Here is a 17,527-nt window from a genome sequence, read left to right on the forward strand (position 1 = left end):
TAGAGAGGTACAATAAGAGCTCTTTTGTGACAAGTGGCAGGGACTAGTAAGTAATTGATAAATTTTTAAACATTATTTAAAGCAGGGAGTCTAAATGGTGGCAGATTGTTCTCAGCTAAACTTGCAATTCCATGCTAGAAAATGAGTGATATTCCAGATGATGCAGCTGATGTGTGACACATCCTTAATAAGACAGTGACCTGATTAGTTAGCAAATGAAATTAATCTATTAGTCTTGGAAAATGGATAGGTAGTACTTAAAATAAAGTACCATTTAGTTGAAAAAAAAAAAAAAAAGGGCGGGCATTAAATTCTTGTAACTCTTTTTTTCTAACCTCAGCATTCACTTACATGTGTTGCTTAGAGGTGCAGGTGAGCTGTGTTGTCCCCATGACTGGCAGTGGGTGTCCCTTCTGAGTGGTCCTTCACAAGCCAGCAATTAGACATGGATGCCTCGGTCCATTCCCTGCATGATGGATGAGGATGTGTCATGTGTATGAACGAGAAATGCATTTTCATTAGGTCCTCGTGCACAGTGTTTCTCAGAAATGATGCGTCCACAGCTTTACCATATAAGGCCAGTATTGTATGGTTTCCTCCAGTTTCCATGCACTCGCGCTCTCAGCAGTTTATAATTGCCCAGCTCTGCCCTTTTAATAATGTACTCATTGGATAAAATATGTTGTGCTTTTCTTTTGATTGATTTTGTTATGGGTAAGAAGCTATTCAGTGGTGTAAGCCCTTGAAGTCGAGATAGCTGACCCTGAGTTGTGTGTGGTGAGCCTCCTGTCTGTGAAACAGTCAGTGCACATTTAAAATGCCAGTTCTCGCATTGCTTCCCTTTTTCGTTCTTTACCACTATCAGACATTTAGTCGATTCTCTTTTTGTTCTGCTGCAACGTGATGCTACTTTCCCTGTTTTATTTGTTGTAAGGATTTGTGATGTTACAACCAGAAGAAACAGCTGTTGGCAGGATATCATTTTTTATTAACTGTTTCTGATGACCAGCTGTCAATAATTTTAACATGACTTTCATGCTTTTTTCACAACCCGTAGCCTAATGGGAATTTTCTTTCCCTATGAAAATCTAGTATGGCTGGCTGGTCAGTGATGTTCAGATCTCCTCTTCTTCACTCCATCTCTTTATTTAGAAAATGGGGATAATAAAGTTGCTGTATCATAAAGCAGCTTTGTGAGAATGAAGATCTAAAGGTCCTAGCATGAAATAGAAGCATTCTGAAAGTGTTAGCAATTTTTGTAAATTCAATTTGTTTGCTTCTTTATTTGAGAGAGAGAGAGAATTCTCTCTCTCTTTCCCTCTCTCTCACATGCACACAGGCAGCAGGGGGTGGGGGGAGGGAGCAGAGGGAAAGGGACAAGGAGACTCCATGCTGAGCACAGAGCCTGACTCAGGGCTTGATCTCATGACGCTGAGATTATGACCTGAGCCGAAAAAACCCAGAGTCGGACGCTTAACCAGCTGTGCCACCCAGGCGCCCCGAGTGTTGGCTATTTTTTTTTTTTTGATATTTTATTTATTTGTCAGAGAGGAGAGAGAGAGAGAGCACACAGGCAGGCAGAGAGGCAGGCAGAGGTGGAGAGAGAAGCAGGCTCCCTGCCGAGCAAGGAGGCCATGCGGGACTCGATCCCAGGACCCTGGGATCATGACCCGAGCCGAAGGCAGCGGCTCAACCCACTGAGCCACCCAGGCGTCCCAGTGTTAGCTATTCTTAATGAGTACTTGTTTTTTTTTTAAAGATTTTATTTATTTATTTGACAGAGAGAGAGATCACAAGTAGGCAGAGAGGCAGGCAGAGAGAGAGGCAGAGAGAGAGGAGGAAGCAGGCTCCCCGCGGAGCAGAATGCCGGATGCGGGACTCAATCCCAGGACCCCGAGATCATGACCCGAGCCGAAGGCAGCGGCCTATTCCACTGAGCCACCCAGGCTGGCGGCAGTTGCTCTTTAAATGACTTTCAAGTTCCTGTGAAAACGTTAGGCTCTTGAGTACTTTGATGCTTTCGACTTGTGGGCACTGAGCCAAGAACGGCAGTTAGGCTTACTATTATTCTTAAATGTCTGACTTGACAGAGCAATACTACCGCTATCTTTACACCAAGACTTATCATGTTCACCTTAAAAAGAAAGTTGTTTCCTAAGTTTCTCAGTAGAATTAAGAATAGCTTGTGGCTCAGTGGGTTGGGCCGCTGCCTTCGGCTCGGGTCATGATCTCGGGGTCCTGGGATCGAGTCCCGCGTCGGGCTCTCTGCTCGGCGGCGAGCCTGCTTCCCTCTCTCTCTCTCTCTCTGCCTGCCTCTCTGTCTGCTTGTGGTCTCTCTCTGTCAAATAAATAAATTTAAAAAAAAATCTTTAAAAAAAAAAAAAAAAAAGAATAGCTTGTGTTAGTACTTCCAGATTGCCCTCAGAATTACTGTGTGTCTGAACAAAAGCTCATTTTAACCCAGATTGGAAAAAATTACCTTGTGTCTTTGGAAGTTCAAAGTTTAGTGACTATACTTAACCATCAAAGATGCCAGACGTGGGGCACCTGGGTGGCTCAGTGGGTTAAAGCCTCTGCCTTCCGCTCCCGTCATGATCCCCGGGTCCTGGGGTGGAGCCCTGCATCGGGCTCTCTGCTCAGCAGGGAGCCTGCTTCCCTTCCTCTCTCTCTGCCTGCCTCTCTGCCTACTTGTGATCTCTGTCTGTCAAATACATAAAAAATAAAAAATCTTTAAAAAAAAAAAGATGCCAGACGTGGTTTGCTAGGGAGAGTGTTAGGGTGCAAGGACTCAGATAAAACAGTTCAGATAGACAAACATTTTTACCTTGGGAGTAAAGATTTTTTAATGTAAAGTTAGTAACGGTACATTCCTGGGGCAGGATAACAATACATTGGTGTGTTTCGCAACTCTATTGCATTTTAATTATTTTTTTAAAAATAGGAAACAAAGTAGTAGGACACTCATGTACTTACCCACAAGATTAAACAGATGTTAATATTTTGCCCTGTTTGTTTCATACCTCCTGTTTTTGAAAAACAAAGTATAACAGATGTAGCTAAATTTCCATTCTTCTTTCCTCCTCTTCTCCTTCACCAGAGGTAACCATTTCCTCAAACTTGGGATGTGTACTTTCATTACATGTGTATCTATCTGTCTATAGGTTATTATAGGTTATTATTTTATATGTGTTAAGCTTTTATGTAAATGATATTTATTTCCATACCAAGAAAGCAAATTGCTTTCTGCTTTTTTCATTATTCCCAGCAATGCTGCAGTTAATATCCTTTCTGTGTAAAACATGGGAGCCTTTCTCACCCACAGACCACCCAGTGCCATGTGGTATTGCTCAGGGGTGGGCATCTTCACCTAAACCTGTTTCCAGATTGCTCTCAAAAGGTATTGCAGCAGGAGAATCTCCTGTGAGTTCCTCTTTCCTGACATCCTTGGCAACACTTGTATTTAGACTTCTAAATTGTTGCCAATTTTAATAGGTCTACAGTGTTACCTGATCATTTTAATCTGTAGTTCCCTGATTACCAGGGAGAGCAGTATTTTTTCTTACACCTATAGGCTGTTTAGGTTTCCTTCCCTGGGAATTCTGTGCTCATACCATTTGCTGTTATTCTGTTAGGTTATTTGTTGACTTTGTCCAGTCTGGATGTTGCATATATATTTTCTCTGTCTGCAGCTTGTCTTTCCATTCTGCTTATGTTTTTTGAGAACAACCCACACTGCAGAATTTGGTTAGGTGGTGGTGGTTGTGGTTGTTGAGTTTGCATCAGTATTTATCATTTGGCTTCCATTTATTCGTACACCATCCTTTGTGTCAGGGTGGATATTCCTTATGTAAGGAGTTCAGTGGTGTTCCTCTTTTGTGTTCTCTGGGAAGTTTTGTCTGAGGTCTCTTCCTTGAGTGTTTGGTAAAGCCCTCCAGTAAAACCGTCTGGGCCTAGTAGCTTTTTTCATGATTGATGGGGAGGTGGGTAATATGTGGACTTCTGTTCCTGGTTCTTTCATGGTTTGGGGTCTATTCAGGTTTTTTATTTATTGAAAAAGTTTTGATAAGATATTTTTTTCTAGGAGATTGCCTATCCATCTGATGTTTTCAAATTTATTATCAGATGTTACTCCTAGTATTTTCATGTCATGTCAACTTAGACCGTATTTGTAAGTTACATGCTTTTTTAAAATTACTGGTATTAGTGCTTTCTCTCTTTTCCTACTCTGTCCTGTTGTATCAGTTTGGCTTATTATTTATTTCTTGTTAATTTCTTATAATTTTACATTCTTTGAGTGTGCTCTTTGTATGTTCTAACTTTAATTTTCAGACTTTTGTTTATATGCATTTAAGGCTACTGATTTTCCATTAAGGAGATCTGTTTTAGCTCTTTCCCACAAATTGCCATGTGTTTATTGATCAGTTTTAACTTTTTCTATTGGCCATTATAATTTTCTGTGTGAAGAATTTAATAAATTTAGAACTTTGTCAGATGCCTTGGGGATTTGGGGTTTATATTTTTTTTATTAATTTTTACTTGAATTACATTGTACTCTAAAAGTGGGCTACAGGATATTGATTCCTTGGTATTTTGTGAGATTTGCTTTGTGTATCCTAATGGGTCATTTTAAAAAGGCAATGTTTAATGTGTGCTTGGAAAAAAAATGTTTATTTTAAAATACTGGCTCCAAGACTGGATAAGTCCATTAGATCAAGCTTGTTACTTGCTAGAGTCATCTATATTCATGCTAATTTTTGTCTGTTTGCCTGAGAGTAAGTCTTTGTTAACATCTTATAACATTATGGCTTTGTCATTTTCTCTTCCTAGTTCTCTCAACTTTTGCTGTAATTAGTTTGAATCTGTGTAGTTAGATGAGTTAAAGTTCATAGTGTCTGTAGCATCCCAGTGAATTGTTTAAATGTTGTAGTGATAGTAATCTTTCCTAATGCATCGCACCTTAAAGTTTGTTCTAGTATGGCTGGATGGCACATATTTTTTATACCCTTACCCTCCTTTAGTGACCTTCTTAGTTTTTAATTTATTAGTTTATGATTTTTTAAACATGCCTTGCAGCTGATTTTAATCTAATCTGAGACACACCGTCTTTTAGCTGGTGGATTTATTTATTTATTTATTTATTTATTTTTTAAGATTTTATTTATTTATTTGACAGACAGAGATCACAAATAGGCATGCAGAGAGGCAGGCAGAGAGAGAGAGGAGGAAGCAGGCTCCCTGCGGAGCAGAGATCCCGATGTGGGGCTCGATCCCACGACCCCGGGATCATGACCCGAGCTGAAGGCAGAGGCTTTAACCACTGAACCACCCAGGTGCCCCTTAGCTGGTGGATTTAATACAATGTTCATATTATTTTGTATCCTGTATGTCATAATATTATAAAACGGACACCTGTGATTTCCATTACGACTTGTGTGAGCAGTAGAATGCTACCGGGTGGCAGGTAGTAGCATCAGGACTGGGTTACTCCCATGGCTTCTGTGAGGATGCAGGGAGGGAGAGAAGGAAAGCCATGTGGCTAAGGTGTTCTTTGGCAGTTCCTTCTTTAAGGAACGAACGACATGATCAGGGATATGATAGAGTGGATTCCAGCAGTTGTTCATTTTGGGGTAAAGCGTATGGAGCCTTTCAGGTGCTGGGAAAGTACCAAGTCTTTTACTTTGTCTCCAGTTAATTCTCACAAGCTCTTACAGAAGGAGTTGTAACTGTCTCATTTTGCAGTGAGGAAATGAGGTTGGAAGATGAAGTCACTTGGCTGGGGCCTCAGCTGGAAAAGAATGGAGCTGCGACGCCAGCCCAGGCCGTCTGGTTCCCAGCCACTCATGCTTTGCTGCCTGTCAGTGACCCAGAGTGCCCCTCCTTATAACAAACACCCCCATTCTATATAATGTGTTGGTTGCATTTTCTTCCAGGATTCCTTTTTTGGTGATGCAGTTCTGGAGATCCGAACGGGGTTGAATCTGATTTGCAAGGGGATGTGAGCATGAGAAAAACCCAGACTTTTAGGTCTGTGGACGGGGCTATCTCCACACCTCAGTTTAGAATTACTCTTTCTCAGTAGAAAACTTTCCCACAGACTGTGACCCCCACAGGCCTGGTTGAATGCCCCTCTCTGCGTCCCTGCCCCCTGTGCCTGTCCTCCTGGAGCATGTCTCGTGCTACACTGGTGCTGGTGGTTTGATCGAACTCCACGTTCAGCCAGGACGGAGCTGCCCTGTTCACTTTTGTATCTCCAGTACTCAGCATAGCGTCTGGCCCCTAAAAGTTCATAAGGGAGGGGCGCCTGGGTGGCTCAGTGGGTTGGGCCGCTGCCTTCGGCTCGGGTCATGATCTCAGGGTTCTGGGATCGAGTCCCGCATCGGGCTCTCTGCTCGGTGGGGAGCCTGCTTCCTCCTCTCTCTCTGCCTGCCTCTCTGCCTACTTGTGATCTCTCTCTGTCAAATAAATAAAATCTTAAAAAAAAAAAAAGTTCATAAGGGATACATATTTGTAGTTTTTAATGGTGGAGTAAATTAATATATTATGCTCATATGTATTATATATAGAACTAATAAGAAGTGGCCGTAGTGTATTATTGAGTATTTACTATATTCTAGGCACTATACAGGCTTACCTCATTTACTGCACTTCCCACATACTGTGTTTCTGGGGGGCTTTTTGTTTGTTTGTTGTTGTTTTTTTTTTTTTTAAACAAACTGAAGGTCTGTGGCAATCCTGTGTGGAGTGAGTCTGTCGATGCCATTTTCCCAGCACCACTTGCTCACTTTGTGTCTCTCTCTCTCTAACATCTTGGTTATTGTTGGAATACTTTAAACTTTTTCATAACTGTTATATGTTTGTTATGGTTTGACGATAGTTGACATTCTTTAGCAAGAAAATACTTTTTAATTAAGGTCTACACATTGTCTTTTTTTAGACCTGTTGCTGTCACATGCTTCATAGACTACAGTGTGGTATAAATATAACTTCTATGTGCACTGGGAAATCAAAAACTTCATTTGATTCACTTTAATTGCAGTGATAAGGACCAGAACCTGGCAGTATCTCTGAGGTGCACCTGAAATTAAATTTTTTGCATACCTTACACAGATAATTATAATACTAAGTTATGGTTTGCCAAAAAACTTTATTTCGTCTAGTTCCTACAGTAATCTTGGGAGATAGGTGTTCTTGTTACTTGTATCACAGGTGATGGATGAAGCTCAGAGAGATTGTATGACTTGCTTAAGGTCGTCTGCTGGCAAAGTAATAGAGCCTGGAGTTGAACCCATGTCTGTCCGACTGGATGCTGTGGTCTTTGCATTTAGTATACTGCTTCTCTGGAGATTGCACAGTTGAGCCAAAGTGGAGAAATCATAGAATTTCTTGATCTTGAAAAATTTCCGAGAAGCCTTGCCTCACTGTTATGATGACTTGCCATAATAGGAGAACAACAACAACAAAAAATAGGTTCAGTCTTGTTTGGCAGTGATTCCTTTTTGTATGACTGCTTTTAGAGCATAAAGGACTGGCATTGACCTGTTTCAAAAAGGAAATAGCTTTTATATATCCGTTGTTAACAACAGCATTTGTCTTGGTTAACACAAAATCAGCTCGATAAGCCAGATTGACTTATTAGATCCAAATGTATAATAACATGAGCATATTGTGACGGCTGCTTTACCAACATTGAAAACTGTGTTCTTAATGTGATGTGGACTAGTTGATGGGTGGGGTCCAAGCTGGCATTAATTAGCTCTGGCTGCCTCTTCTGATGATTGAAGACAGTGAAGAGACTGAGACATTAAACTATGTCCTTTAGCCCCTGAGCAATAGCTAGAGCTTTTCTTTTTATTACCCTAACTTAGCGTGCTTGCAGTATGCCATTCATTTCCAGAACTGGTAATTTGTTATATTCAAGGGTATTAGTTAATTATATTAAAAGTTATATTTAACATTTTAAATAATACCAAGGGTTTTTTTTAATAGTAAAAACACACCTGTAATTTACAAATTGTATTTTGGTGAAAAGATTTTGTATTTTCATTTGCTCTATTAATGTAGTTGATTAAATAAAACTTCTGTGGTTCTAGAAATTTGGATTCTTTTTTTTTTTTAAGATTTTATTTATTTATTTGACAAACAGAGATCACAAGTAGGCAGAGAGAGAGGAGAAAGCAGGCTCCCTGCCGAGCAGAGAGCCCGATGTGGGGCTCAGTCCCAGGACCCTGAGATCATGACCTGAGCCCAAGGCAGAGGCTTTAACCCACTGAGCCACCCAGGTGCCCCTAGAAATTTGGATTCTTATAATTTGGTGGAGTATCCTTGGCCGTAACCATTTCTAGAAATGCAGGTTGACAGTTCCTACTAGTTGACACTGACTGATGTGGATGTCGTCATATGCAGACATTGGAGAGTTCGGGGTGGAGGTAACAAAAGGAAAAGGGGTTTGAGGGAGCACACAGACTCTTCGGTGTTGGTATTTACTTAGGAGATTTGTTTCTCTCTCCTTTCAGACGGGTCGAATCGACAAATCCTACCCTACAGTATGTGGCCACACAGGACCGGTGCTCGACATAGACTGGTGCCCACATAACGATCAGGTCATTGCCAGTGGCTCAGAAGACTGCACGGTGATGGTAAGCTCCCAGGGTGTGGCAGGCACACAGGCCAGTGAGACCCACCCACCACCTCCAAAAAGAGTGTGTGTGCAGAGGCTGGAAAAGTAGAAAGTCACAGCAGTTCTGATTGTCCACTGGATTATACCCTGAGTGACATGAAAGTGTATCTGTAGATAAGCCTCTTGTAAGCCCTTATATCATAGACATTGTACTGTATTGTTTTTCTTCTTTTGTACGGGTGTGCATGTGTCGGTGCTTACTGATGTTTGTCACACTTGCTCTGTGGCGTTCTGTGAATGCCGTTGGTCCACGAGTCGCTCCCTCCCCCAAAAGGAGAGAAAAAACTGCTAACATGAATGGCATATTACAGTGGAAAGTTACACATAACAAATGCCGAAGATTATACATAAAAAAGGATCTGTAACAGATACTGACTGGGGAATAGTAAAGTTTTGCAATAAGTTAAGTATTTCTTTCCAAGGTAACGTCAGAAGGTATTTCTGTCCAGTTGGACCCTCTTAAGAAAGTCCTTTTTCCGCAGATAAACAAACAACATGAAAGACACTTGAGTTCTTTACATTCCCTCATTTAGATTACAAAAGTATATTGTGTGTGAAACTGGGTTTTGGGATACTTTTTAACTAAAGCTGCTTATTCTTGATTATGTTCTTCTTAGCCTTAAAATGTAATTATTGGTTTGGATCAATTCTTAATCCTAGCCCAAAGTATGTTTACCGTAAGTCCCGCTGGGGAGTAATGCACTGAGGGCAGAAGTCAGTGAAGGTGCTCCCTCTGTCGGATGCCAGCGGTCTCCTGCACGTCGGGTGCAGAACTTGGAGACTCACACTACTATTACTTCCCTCTTCATTTTCTGTCGCCTGAGCCAGACTTAGAAACATTGTTTGGAAAGTTTTATTAATTAAAATTATTTTACATAAACACAAATTAATTCCTGAACTGTGTCATTTAAACATTTACCCATTTTTCCTCATGGATTTTTGGCCGAGGATAACTCCTCCTGTGATCTCATAATTTTGGCAGCCAAGTCATATTATAATGAAATATGCTGCTGTTAAAAGGAATTGTTCTGCTTGGTGTGCCTTGCTAAATTGATCATTTTCATGACTGCAGACACATTTTACTAAGGGAAAGGAACATTATTGAGACCACTGATGCCAAAATCTTCAACTGAGACTTAACTTCTCTTAAGAAGCGGGTTTGATTCATCTTCAAAAAACCCCCTTTTTTATTCTGAAGCATGCTAAGCGGGAAGGAAGTTCAGTGAAACGAATACCCTCTCACCCCAACCCAGGTCAGGAAGTAGGTCTTCGCCCTCCTTCTCAGACTCTTCCATGTGCTACATCCCTGTCGTAACCCCTCCCTCCCTCCCTAAAGTAACCACTACTCCCACTCTTAAATACTTAACTTCTTGCTGCTCTTCATGGTTTTAATCACCCCAGCAAGCATTTCTAGACAGTGTAGCTTCGTTTTGCTGGCTTAAAGAACTTGATTTGTCTTCTGAGTCTTTGGTGTATCTTGTAGGTTCCTCCTCCATTATTTTCTTGTCCTTAACAATGAATGTAATCAAGAAGCCTGACCTTTGACCTGCCCCTTTCGCTATCTGGTTTTTGGTGATTGCATACTAAGGGTGCAGTTCAGCCTGCTCCTCTGTCCTCTGAACTCCCTGCAAATTGGCAGCTGGATTCTGAAGGTGATCAGGTTCAGGTTCGGTCCTTTCAGCAAGACTGTATAGCTAGTGTTATGTTCTTCCATCAAGAGGCTGATGACACCAAGATGTCTGGTCTTTGTTCTTTTTTGATTTGTGCAGCTATCAGTGCTCACTACTCAGATGCCACAAATTGTTAGGGGGTCACAAAATGGTAATGTTAAATTCTGTTATTTTGTTTTCAGTTTTTAGCTGGTAAAATTGTAAGGCAATGCCCCCTCTTATCTACTATTTGATTACCCAGTAGTACCATTCAAATAGGAAAGTAGGATAGATGTTTGATTCTTTCCTTTTATTTACCCAGTTTTCAAGATAATGAATTGGTTCTCTGTCTGTCTCAGAAGATGACTGGTTAGGTTCCCCCCACCTCCACCCTCTACCCCCGCTTCCATTTCATTTTGAGCTCATGGATTTGAACATACTTAATGGGTTTTGATTCATTACGATTCTTACCTCAAAGCTCAGGTCATCCAGTCGTTGTTAGTGGGAACTTCTTCAAGTTTCCCCGAGTACTTTTGACAAATCCTATTTGTTTTCGGTAGCTTCCCTGCTGTTTGGTATGTGAAGGTATTCTGGCTCATCTTGGACACCTCTTCACCCACACTTCATTTCAGCCATTTCTCCCAGAAGCTCTGGCTTCTTTTAATGGAGAAATGGAATTTCTAGATCAGTCTGGATGCTGGGAATGCTCATTGTTACCATGTGATCATTTGTTTTTAAAGATTTTATTTATTTGAGAGGGTGAGTAAGCCAGAGTGAGAGAAAGCACGAGTAGGGGGAGGGGGCAGAAGGAAAGGGAGAAGCACACTCCTCACGGAGCAGGGAGCCCAGTGCAGGGACTCTGAAATCATGACCTGAGCCAAAGGCCAACACTTAACCAACTGAACCACCCAGGCGCCCCTTTGGTGATCTTTTTTTTCCTTCTTAAGACTTCGTAGTAAATGGGGCGGGGTGGGGGGAATACACACACACACACACACACACACACACACACACATTTTCAAGGATAAAATACATTGTGACTTCATCTTAATATTCCCTGTTCAAATTCTGGACTATCTAGTTTTAACCTAACCTCTTGAATATTGCATCTTTATCTCTCTTCTTCCACACTGAGAATCTGGGTTCTCAAGAACTCAGAGGGTGAACTAGAGAACCCTGATCTGTCTCGTGTGCTTTATCATATTATAGATATGATGGACTCCGCAAAAATACTGTCACGACCTCCAGTTAATGATTACTAGAAATAGTTCTAGAAAGCCACAACTTTTTACTTATGTCCACCTCTCTCTAGTCATTCAGATCATCTGAAGCTCCTTCCCTGGTGGATGCTAGAACCCAACCAGAGAGTACTCCCTTCTGGGACAGGCCCCACACTGAGGAGAGACTGCAAAGAATGGAATCAAATAGAAAAGGCTCGTGGAAACAGGACTTTTTAAGTCCTTCTATGTAGATAGTAGCTCCTCAGGGACCTTTAGATTTGGAGGTGAGTTTTTCCAAATATAAAATCCTTAGCCCCCAGTTTTTCCTCATATCTAAATACATTATTCCATTTTCTTTTGGCATAAAGTGTTCCTGTCAAAAAAAAAAATTTCAGATAATATAGTTCTCTCTCCTTTATAAACCATATATTCCTTTCGCCTAGATGTTCATAAGATTTTTTTTTCTTAGAATACAGTAATCTTGCTAGAATATCGTTGGTTATTCTGACTTGGAATTCCTAAGTTGATGGTATGTTCTTTCAGTATAGGGTTTCAGGACTTTTTTCTCCTTCCCAGAATGTTTTCTCAATTATAGTCCTTCATATTTGCTCTATTTTTTTGCCTTGGTTTTCTTCTTCAGGGGCTCCTCCTGTTAATCCGTATGCTTTGTCTTCTTTATTATCTTCAGTACTGCTCAGTTTCTCTCCCAACTTTTTTTCGTGTTCATTTATTTTATTTTTTAATTAAAAATTTAAAAAATTAAGAAAAAAATATTACCTATTTGAGAGAGAGAGAGAGAGACAGAGCATGCACATAAAGGGAGAGTGACAGAGAGAAGCAGACACCCTGCTGAGCGGGGAGGCTGATGCAGGGCTCCATCCCAGGACCCTGAGATCATGACCTGAGCCAAAGGCAGACTCTCAACCAACTGAGCCACCAGGCACCGCTAAAAAAAAATTAATTAAAATATAGTTGACACACTGTGTTTGTTATATTAGCTTCAGAACTTTAATCTTTTTTCTGCTTTTTAACTTTTATTTCTTTGGAGGCATTATTATGTTTTTGATAATGTGTTCTTTCTTGGTTAGTCTTCACTTCTAAAGTGATTTTTCTTTTGTATCTAATTTCAAAAAACTTTTGCCTCTTTTTGAGTTTTCCAAGTTCTGACTTTATTTTGTTTTGAAATAGTGATTGTTTTTCACTAGTTGAGGACACCTTCTTAGCATTCTTCTGTTGTCTATAGGACACTATTCTGTGCCTTGTTCTCTTTGTTTCTTATAGTAATTTGGAGGACCTTGGCTTTTTTTCCTTATTTTTACATGCCTTCAGTGGTTAGGTGGCTCAGTTCATATAGCCAACCTAACTTCACAGAGCTCCCCCTTCTGTCCTTTTCAGGCAGTGTTCAACAGCGTGGTGACTTGCCTTCCGAGATTTCGTGGCCTGCTTTTATTTGGCCTTTCTCATTCCTTTGTCCGTCTTATTTCTGTCCTCAGATTTGATTCCATTCCTTGGAATTTCTCCTCATTGTGGGTCCTGTCTCAAAAAGGAGCCGTTTCAGTGGTTCATTTCTAGAGTAAGGGGTCTAGACTGAGGTCTGGACTGCTCCAGCCCCTTCAGACCTTTGTATTTCAGGTCGCTGTCCTTGCCTGCTGTTGGGTAGGGCAAAACCCTTCCCAGTGGCCCCTGCTTCTCTCACGTTGGCCTGTTAACTCTCAGGTTTGTGAAGCACCGCATTGCTGCCCCGTGATGTTTCCACACAGAGACCCATAATACACAGGTCATATGGCTATTTGTGGTTTTCTTCCTTCCACTGCATTTGGGGGTCATTACCTAGTTCTGGGTTTTTGTTTTGTTAATCTGTTTGCTCTGTGTTTTTATGGAGAGACTTGAGAAGATCCCAGAACTGTGCTTGCTGCTGATGCCAGCATCCTTCCGGAGTCTTCTAATGGTCCCTTTTGTTGGTATTTCCAGAGTGAACATTTTGTCAATTGAACAGTGCTTTGAGATAAATCCTCCTAGTTTGCTTTTTTAAGCCCTTAAGTATGGCACTGATATTTTAATTGTTTAATATCCCCCAAATCGTTTGTTATTATTATTGGGGCAGTTACAAGAAGCTTTATAACTTAACAGTTGAAGTGAAATTTTAAAGAAATAGCTGATTTTCTCCTACTCTACCTTCTCAGTACCTCATTTTCCTCTTTGCCCTCTTGAAAGTACACTGTAAGATAGATAATCTGTTTCAAACACAACACTGTTTTTCAGTTTTATTTTTAGTTTATTATTGTATTATATATTGTTTTATTATATATAATTTTATTATGACGATGATTATTTTTAAAGTAATCTCCACCTCCACCGTGGGGCTTGAACTCATGACCCTGAGATCAGGGGCCACCCACTTTACTGATTGGAGCCAGCCAGGTGTCCCAATACCTTTTTTTAAAAAGGAGAAATGCTGGGGCGCCTGGGTGGCTTAGTGGGTTAAAGCCTCTGCCTTCGGCTCAGGTCATGATCCCATGGTGCTGGGATCGAGCCCCGCATGGGGCTCTCTGCTCAGCAGGGAGCCTGCTTCCCCCTCTCTCTACCTGCCTCTCTGCCTACTTGTGATCTCTCTCTCTCTGTGTCAAATAAATAAATAAAATTAAAAAAAAAAAAAAAAAAAAGAAATGCTTTCAGTAGTTTCCCAAGCCTAGGCTATTGGTAGGAGCTACAAATAGTAGGTAGCATAACAAGGCCTCATTCTAGTAGGAGAAGAATCCAAGATAAGCCCAAGATGGGGGATTTGGAGCACATGCAGGCCGCTTACATGCCCTCAACCCCAGCTGCCTTACAGGTAAAGTAATAGTAACAATAACAATAGGAAGGAAGCTATACATATAAAATGTTTAGTATTTTTTCAGTGTACCTATAGTGGGTTCATAGCAGTAAGAATATCTCTAGCAAGTATTCAGTTAAAAAAATACAATAGAACCACTTTGCCAAATGAACTGTAAAAGAATTAAGGTTTTGTTTTGTTTTGTTTTGTTTGTTAAGAAAGAACATGTGCGCCGGGCAGGGGTGGGCTGAGGGTTGTGGAGAGAGGAGGGGCAGAGGAAGAGAATCTTAAGCAGGCTCCATGCCCAACACGGGGCCTGTTGCAAGGGCTCCATCACAGAACTCTGAGATGATAACCCAAGCTGAAATCAAGTTGGATGCTCAACACTGTGCTACCCAGGCGCCCCTACATTTATTTTGAAAGCTTTTTGTATTTATAGTTTTAATTCCATTAAGTCCTAAGCATTTAAGCACTGATTTGTTAATTTTGCAAGCATTGATTCAGTGATAGCAATGCCCTTTTGATTGTAGGTTTATGCTGATGGTATATTCCTTCATCTTTTACAGATGACTTTTTTTAATTTGGAAAAAAAATTAGTTGTATTTCTTGTTACAAGAACAACAGACAGCACTATACAATAGACTAAGATTTCCTAAGTAAAATAATTTTTTATTAGCATATAATGTATTATTTGCTTCAGGGTACAAGTCTATGATTCATCAGTCTTGCACAATTCACAGCATTCACCATAGCACATACCCTCCCCGGTGCCCATCACCCAGCCACCCCATCCCTCCCACTCTCTCTACTCCAGCAACCTGCAGTTTGTTTCCTGAGATTTAAGAGTCTCTTATGGTTTGGCTGCCTTTCTGGTTTTGTCTTGTTTCATTTTTTCCTCTCTTCCCCTGTGATTCTCTGCCTGTTTCTCAAATTCCTCAGATCAGTGAGATCGTATGATAATAGTCTTTCTCTGATTGACTTATTTCGCTTAGCATAATATCCTCTAGTTCCATCCACGTCATTGCAAATGGCAAGATTTCATTTTTGATGGCTGCATAATACTCCGGGGTGTGTGTGTGTGTGTGTGTGTGTGTGTGTGTGTGTGTGTGTGTGTGTGTGTGTGTATTTCACATCTTATCATTAATACAGATGACTTCTGGGATGCCTGGGTGGCTCAGTGGGTCAAGCTTCTGCCTTTGGCTCTATGTCATGATCTCAGGGTCCTGGGATCGAGCCCCACATCGGGCTCTCTGCTCAGCAGGGAGCCTGCTTCCTCCTCTCTCTCTGCCTGCCTGTGATCTCTTTCTTTGTGTGTGTCAAATAAATAAAATCTTTTAAAAAATGCAGATGACTTTTTTAAGTGGTCTAAAAGTAAATTATATTGGTTTAGTTTACCTTTAATTTATTGCTTTTTTTTTTTTTTTTTTTTTTTTTTTTTATTTATTTGACAGAGAGAAATCACAACTAGGCAGAGAGGCAGGCAGAGAGAGAGGAGGAAGCAGGCTCCCCGCGGAGCAGAGAGCCCGATGTGGGGCTCGATGCCAGGACCCTGAGATCATGACCTGAGCCGAAGGCAGAGGCTTTAACCCACTGAGCCACCCAGGTGCCCCACCTTTAATTTATTGCTTTTTGAAGCAGTGTCTTACACTGGCAGAAAGCAATTATATAAATCCTCCTCCCAGAAATTATAATCTGCTTCTAGGTTTTCCATACTTCTCGTATTGTGAGTTCTTTTCTCCAACAATATCTTCTCATAGAGAGTTTTAAAGATTGTGGCTACTAAGTATTTGACTTGGAAAAAGTTTAGCTCCAAGAAAATATTACTGTTTTAAATAATACAAAGAGCAGCCAAGTTAAGTTTAGTGATTGATACTGACGCACCTTTGTTCCTTATCTGCAGGGAGTAATCAAACACAAATGTAAGAAATGGCTGATTCAAACCGTGAGTTAAAGTCATCGTTTGTTCCAGAATCTGGGAGAGGGAAAGATCTTGGAAACAGTGTATTTGTGTTACCCGTTTCCGGCTAGCAGTTCAAAGGGACACTTTTCCCTTCTCCCAAATCAGCCTTACACTAGAAGTCAACAGACGTAAACTCCCTATTCTGCACATCGTTGCTTCTGTGGCAGATTTTCCTAATAACAGTTTTTGCCTCTAAATAAATGGAAGTGGTGTTGTCATTGGTGAGGAGAGTGAATCCCTCGGTCATTCTCAGGCTTCATGTTCTTTCCCGTTTGTGCAGCTTGCAGCCGGGCCCTTTGCCAGTGGGTATTATAACCTGGGGACATTTGAAATGAGCTCTCAATTCTGGATTTTCCCAAAACTAGTGTTGTTCTCACTGGCCTGGTTCATGGAGGCAGTTTCTGTGGGGAAGCCTGCGGCTCTGCAGCTGCCGCGGGCTCAGTAAGCCTCCTCCTGCCTCTTGAGGAGGCTTCATTTGCCCTTTGGAATTGGTTTCCTTAGCATTTAAAATGTAGGGCTTTTGGTGGGGAGTAGCCCTTTTTATGGCTATAACTCTAGTACCTGGACCAGTAGCAAGTTCAAGAGGGGTGATTAAAGTGGAGAAGCAGTGTCTGGAAACGCTTCGTGTGTGCTTTAGATTTGCCCGGTGTTTGAGACACAAAACCATCAATGAATTGTGCTTCAAAATTACTCTTTGAGAGAAACCCAAGTTCCTTAATTTTCATCACTTTTTTTCTCTTTTCTTTCTCCCTCTTTCTTGATTTTATTTTTTTTTCTTATTTATTTTTTATTTTTTTATAAACATATAATGTATTTTTATCCCCAGGGGTACTCTTGATTTTATTTTTAAGTCATCTCTACACCCAGTGTGGGGCTTGAACTCACAGCCCTGACCAAGATCAAGAGTCACATGCGCTACTGACTGAACCAGCCAAGCGCCCCATTCAGCACTTTTTTCTTACTGGAACTGTCCTACAGAACTGTCCTTTTTTACATTTTCAGAATTTCACATGTTGAAAAGGATTCCAATGATACATTAGTTCCTGAACATGTGCTTCAAGTTATTTTTTTTCCAGAACCATGATGGGTTTTTACTGATTGATTTGCTTTTTCATCTGGAAGCCCTTGGGAGTGATGATGTGTTTTGTTTTGTTTTGTGTTGAAACACAACATTGCCATAGCAATGTCTAGTCCAAATAGAAAATT

The 17,527-nt window shown here is 40.9% G+C and overlaps 1 protein-coding gene across 1 annotated transcript in view; it reads left to right on the top strand.

Annotated features, from left to right (window-relative positions):
- CORO1C (coronin 1C) overlaps window positions 1-17,527 on the top strand; it is a 79,351-nt gene that overhangs the window by 42,510 nt on the left and 19,314 nt on the right. Inside the window, exon 3 of the mRNA XM_046024701.1 lies at window positions 8,514-8,636. Coding sequence (XP_045880657.1) covers window positions 8,514-8,636 — 123 coding nt within the window. The remainder of the gene's footprint in view (window positions 1-8,513; window positions 8,637-17,527) is intronic.

Source organism: Meles meles, chromosome 12 (genome assembly GCF_922984935.1).
Source record: "Meles meles chromosome 12, mMelMel3.1 paternal haplotype, whole genome shotgun sequence".
Taxonomy (NCBI): domain Eukaryota; kingdom Metazoa; phylum Chordata; class Mammalia; order Carnivora; family Mustelidae; genus Meles; species Meles meles.